General features: G+C 30.7%; 1 protein-coding gene across 1 annotated transcript; it reads right to left on the reverse strand.

Moving 5' to 3' along the window:
* Positions 1–763: 763 nt before the first annotated feature.
* On the reverse strand, positions 764–2,504 carry LOC137638064 (cuticle protein AM1159-like). The gene is made up of 3 exons (XM_068370159.1): positions 2,384–2,504; positions 1,688–1,908; positions 764–1,024 (listed from the first exon to the last, which is right to left on the reverse strand). Exons 1-3 carry the CDS (start codon positions 2,390–2,392, stop codon positions 856–858), a joined length of 399 nt encoding a protein of 132 aa, XP_068226260.1. The 5' UTR covers positions 2,393–2,504; the 3' UTR covers positions 764–855.
* Between the last annotated feature and the right edge of the window lie 4,009 nt (positions 2,505–6,513).

Genomic DNA, 6,513 nt, shown 5'->3' on the forward strand with positions numbered 1-6,513 from the left:
ATAATAATAATAATAATAATAATAATAATAATAATAATAATAATAATAATAATAATAAGCGGCGTCTGTAAATGTACTGATATTTCGGATCAATTATTTGTCAACATATTACAACTTTTGATGGTACATCATCAGAAGCCAAAATATTGTTTTTCTGTGACGCCTTCTTAATGATTTAATGTTTCAATTGCTAAGGGGTAATAGAAAAAGTTATATATTAAAAAATCAGTGTAATCACTTCATATGGAAGACCCATCTAACAAAACCAATGGAAATAACTATAACTTTTACCTTTACCTCTATAGCGTTGATCAAATTATAGGATCTTTCAGTAAATCAAGAATATTTTTACCATTTCTTGTAATATATAAAAACGTTTATTTAAAAAAAAAAAATGATTTCTTCAAAATATTTGGAAATTAAAATGGTTATCAATGTCTGATAATCCATAGATGCATAAAAAAACACACACAGACGCACACATACAGACACACACACACACACACACATATATATATATATATATATATATATATATATATATATATATATGTATATATATGTATATATATATATATATATATATATATATATATATATATATATATATATGTATATATATATATATATATATATATATATATATATATATATATATATATATATATATATATATATATATGTACATATGATATATACTGCATGTGTGTGTATGTGTGTAAGTGTGTGCATTTAAGTTTAAGGACACCTCAATTGAAATAAATTTTTCTTGTCAGATTTATTAAACAAAAAGAACATCAATGAAAAGTAACTATTAAGAGAAAACTAAAGAACCCAGTGATATGGAAGATGAAACTATTCGAAAGTGATGCCATTGGCTCTCTGTTGTTCTGCAATTCGAATCTGTTCGATGGCGTGAGCCGGAAGTGGATGAGGTGTTGGCAACAGTGGAGATTCCGCACGGAAGCCGTTTTCGTCCGCTACGTACCTGATTTCGCCCGTTAGACCCTCGGGGAAGAGGAAACTGAAATAAACGGTTAGAATATAAAATAATGGGTAGATTGTGTAGCCGTGTTCATTCAAGAATTATATTAAATTCATGCAAAATTGTGTTGGATTTGCTGCAATCAGTCCCTTGGCCACGGAAACGTACTTATGAGTATAATATTAATACCAAGATTTATAGTATAACCCAATTCTAAAGATTTGGTAAATATGTGTAAAATAGTTTCAACTGTCATCCCATGACCCTCGGGAGTATGCATATAAGCATATCAAAATTATCAATGAGGAAATAATCATTACTATGAGACTAAAACATTTGAGTTCATTATTATCATTATTACTTGCTAAGCTACAACCCCTAGTTCGAAAATCAAGATTCTGTAAGACCATGGGCTCCAAGATAGAAAAACAGCATTGTGAGGAAGGGAAAAAAAACCCAGATAGAATAGTGTGCCTGAATATACCCCCAAGCAAGAGAACTCTACTCCAAGACAGTGGAAGATCATGGTTCAGAGGCTATGGCACTACCCAAAACCAGAAAACAAAGGTCTGATTTTGGAGTGTCCTTCTCCTAGAAGAGCTGCTTACCATAGCTAAAGTCTCCTCTACCCTTACCAAGTAGAAATTAGCCAATGAACAATAATACTGCTGTAGTTAACCCCTTGAGTTAAAAAGAATTTACCTATAACTTCCTTGGATGTTGGACTGTCCAAATGATCCTGGAGTTCCTTGTGCCTGGACGAAAATGCCATTGTCGGTCTGAAAGGCGTAGTTGAAGCTGCCGTCGGGGTTGGCTGACCTCTCATCCTGAAGGATTTGAGCCACAGGAACCGAGGTTTGGAAGTTTCCCTGGCTGAACTGAGGAGCAGCTAATGCCACCGCAGTGAAGCAAGCAAAAAGAATCTGTAAGGGCAAGATAGTTATGCATTATAAAGACATTTCATCATGATAAATAAGAAAAGAAATTATAACATTTTAGTATTGCTATTTAATTCTCAGTGAAGCTATTCTACATTTTCTCTTACAAATGTATAATTAGTATCTTTGATTTATAGAAAAAAATACATTCAATCAACCCCTCTATAGTTTTTCTTTAAAAATAAAATTTCTCTAAGTAACAGTGGCAAGAAAAAAATGCTTGATTTTAATTAGAACTTTTATTTGTAAATGGATGCCTGAAAACTTTAAATCAATCAATCAGTTTGTAAAAACAAATACACTTAGTCAACACCTCTCTAGTTTTCCTTCAAACATGAAATTTCTCGAAAGAACAGCGATAAGGAAAAAATACCCATTGTTCACTAAGAACAAAATAAAACTGAACATAATAATACATATTTTCCACAAGGAAAAGTAAGCTTCAAATTCATCTACTCACAAGTTGCATGTCGGATGTTTGCTGATTCGAGGTTGAATGTGATTCGTCTTGAAGACCTGCTGCTTATTTATATGGAAAATCCCGGTTCTGGAGACCTCCGTTGAGTGGACTGAAAGTCCCCTGGTCAAGCCCTGAGCTGTATTGTATTTCATGACGTCACATGACAGGTAGGATGACCAACATATCCAATCAGTCGTGAAGTTTCATGTCCTCTGTTTTCTTCTTCTTCTTCTTCTTCTTCTTCTTCTTCTATAAATCAGGTTTCATTTGTTCTTTTGTAATCATATGTAGAAAGAAGATTTTATCCTTCAGGAATCTAGAACTAACCTGAGAGCTGTATCATATGAATCATGGAGGTTTAAGTTTTTTGTAAAAGTATATTTATCAGACTTCTGTTTGAAGATTCTAAATCACGTGAGATAATTGATAATACAAGTTTAACTTACAATGATATGCAATTCTCTCTCTCTCTCTCTCTCTCTCTCTCTCTCTCTCTCTCTCTCTCTCTCTCTCTCTCTCTCCCTATATATATATATATATATATATATATATATATATATATATATATATATATATATATATTCTCTCTCTCTCTCTCTCTCTCTCTCTCTCTCTCTCTCTCTCTCTCTCTCTCTCTCTCTCTCTCTCTCTCTCTCTCTCTCTATATATATATATATATAATATATATATATATATATATATGTACAAATGTATATCTATATATGTACATATATATATATATATATGTATATATAGATATATATATATATATATATATATATATATATATATATATATATATATATATATATATATATAGTCCAGTAGCATACAAGCAAATTTTTACATATCACCTTTTCGTTTGATAAAGTATTTTCAATGGTGATTATTCATCTAGAGTATGTATATAACAATATCTGAGTGGGTGTAGAAATGTCACCCTTAAAGAAATTGAGAAAAATGAGAAAATTCAAAATGACCGCTGTGATGTCTGAAAAATCTGTGGAATGCTCTATCTTCATAAGTATTTATGATAGAATGCAAAGTAATATGTAAAGGATAGTCCAAAAATATTCGGTGTATGTGTAGTCAAACAGAAAATGAGCCGTAACTAAAGAGAAGGAACCAATGTAGTACTGTCTGACCAGTCATTGGACCCAATAACTCTGGCTGGTGCCTTGGCCAACCTACTACCCACAAAATTATGAACCTAAAAGTGCATACAACATTTTTATGCATAGAAGCCAAGATAAAGTTAAATAAAACTAGTTTTACCACTCATAGCTGTTACCTGGACAACACCGAAATCTGACATAGTCAAAACTTGGGCATACAGCTTATATATATATATATATATATATATATATATATATATATATATATATATATATATATATATATAGAATGATAAAAATGATAGCGCGTATAAGAGTCCCCCTCAGCTCAATCTTATCACAAAGAAGAACTGACAGTTGGCAACTAGTGGTCAAACTAGTTTTATTTAACATTGCCTGCTTCTACTGTATGCATCAAAAATGTTGTATACACTTTGAGGGTCATAATTTCAATAATAATCTGCACAAGTTATGAGCGTTAGAATAGAAATACATTTTTGGCCGCTGTCTGGAACTTTTAGGGCTTAAACTTACTTTTATCATCAAAATAACCTATTTATCGCACTCCTTGTACTTAAAAGCATACACAAAGACCTATTAATTTACATTCTGTCATAAATACTTATGAAGTTAGGGCATTTCACAGATTTTCCAGATATCATACCGGCCATTTTGGATTTTCTCTTTTTTCTCAATTTCCCCAAGTGTGACATTTCTACACCCACTCAGATATTATTATATATATGCTCTAGAGGAATAGTTAGCATTGAAAAAACTTTATTAAACAAAATATGGTCATACCCCTCTGCTGCCGGACTGAGACATATATATATATATATATATATATATATATATATATATATATATATATATATGTGTGTGTGTGTGTGTATATATACATATATAAATAAATATATATGTATATATATATGTATATATATATATATATATATAAATTTATGTATATATATATATATATATATATATATATATATATATATATATATATATATATCTATATATATATATCATACATATATAATATGATATAATAAGACATAATATAATTTAATATATGATACCATTACTAGTCAAGCCACAACTCTGGTTGGTAAAGCAGAATGATACAAGTCCAAGCGAGGAAAGGAAATAAGGGAATAAAAATAAACTATACAAAATCATTCAATAAATAATATGAATTATAGAAGATATTGCAAAATGTTTTAAGTAAAACAAAATCCAAGAAATACGATATATGTTCACTTACATTCAAAAAAACAAAAACGTCCCGTTCTGCGCATTATGTCAAGACGGGAGGCGTCACACACGCAAACCAAAAGCTGAAGGAATCATCAGTAGAAAACATCATAGCGATGAGCTTTCGAAATAATGCGAGATAATAGTTTTATGTTTAGTTGTTTTCTTTCCATGAGGAGTAAAGAAACAACAATAGATTCTTTATGTTCCACGAAATGAGGAAGATACGAGAAAAGACCCAAGGAAGTTCGATAGTGCTGTTTACCTTCTCAGATAAGTGCTTTGAAACGAGCGATGAAATATGAATGGCTGAACCTGGCTTCCAGTCATATTGAGTATGAGACTGTTTGTGGACGGAGCTCTTTCAACATTAAAACTATCAAGTAAAAAGGGGTAAGTTCCATTACGTCATAGTGCCTATGAAGTGCAAAATAAAACCTAGATAAGCCTAAACTGTTCTATGATATTATTGAAATTCCGGTTAATATTAATTAGAATAGGCCTACTAGGTCTATACGTTTGATGAAGAAATCTGATACTCGTTTCTCTCGCCTTTTATTAGAATAGGTAGTTTTATGTCTGCTGTAATAGATTGTTTTGCGTAGGCCTAATCGTGAGCTGGGTATTATCTATGAATGGACTGCCCTCAAGAGCCGTGGTGTTTTCTTTATAGAAATTAAATTTGATAGCTGAAAAATTAATTCTAGATTGTAACACTCAAATAAGTTTTGATATATATATATATATATATATATATATATATATATATATATATATATATTTGATGAGTCCTTTTTTTAATTTTGATGGTTACTTTCTAGACTTTCTTGTGTTAGTAGTTTTGATGTATTATGGCCTTTTTACATATTAATGCCTTCTCCTTTAAAATTTTGTGGGTCCTTCAAGTAATTTTTATAATTCCAATTTCAATACATGATTTGTTAGCGGGATTTATGTTTCCAATTAGGATGATTTTGATGTTTACACTTTTAGATGTTTCTAATGTCGATGATCGTTTTTTATTTTTTTGTCATTCTAATTTTCAAAGGTTATTATTTTGTCAATTTAATATCATTTGTAACTTGAAGGGCTTCTGTTTGGCTCTTTGTATATATCTTATTTTTATGGGCCCTTTTTCTGTGATTGTAATGGACCATTTTTCGTCCCCTTATGTTTATGACATACCAGATCACTTTAGCATTTTCAAATATTCTTTATTTTGATTGGCCATGTTTTCGTATGCGTTTTAATATTTTGTTCTTGTTTTTGCCTTATTTTTTCTTCTTGATGTGATTTTTTTAACTTTTTCTAAATTTTAATGAGTCTTTTCATGCCATATCTTCAAATTTAATTTTAATGGATCCTCACCTTCCATCTTATTTTTTCTAGTATTTTCGACGTCTCTTCCTTTGTGTTTTTACGTTTCTAATGATTTTGATATAACATTTTCTTTATCTTTCTATATATTCCACTCAACATTACCGGCTCCTTGATTGAGTAATAAGCTAAGGAAATTTCACTTTTGAAGAGTAATGTATTTCAGGCTTAAAATACATATCATTCAACAGTCTAAATATCCAGAACAAAGAACCATTGAAAGGATCCACTGCAAGGGGCTGTGGGTTAAAAAAGGCCCGAATACAGAATTAATTAGTAGGACAGAAAAATTTCGGCGAACCAGTTTTGAAGGACATCTCTCTCCCATCGGGCCAAAGAGAGAAAGGTGCTGGACATTATTTTTCTGAAGGTTCCTCTTAC

Source organism: Palaemon carinicauda, chromosome 3 (genome assembly GCF_036898095.1).
Source record: "Palaemon carinicauda isolate YSFRI2023 chromosome 3, ASM3689809v2, whole genome shotgun sequence".
Taxonomy (NCBI): Eukaryota; Metazoa; Arthropoda; class Malacostraca; order Decapoda; family Palaemonidae; genus Palaemon; species Palaemon carinicauda.

Bases quoted from the DNA above. Each gene is read 5' to 3' on its own strand.
- LOC137638064 (XM_068370159.1), bottom strand. The intron at 1,025-1,687 runs GTAAATTCTTTT...CGTTTATTTCAG, and splicing joins AACATCCAAGGAAGTTATAG to TTTCCTCTTCCCCGAGGGTC.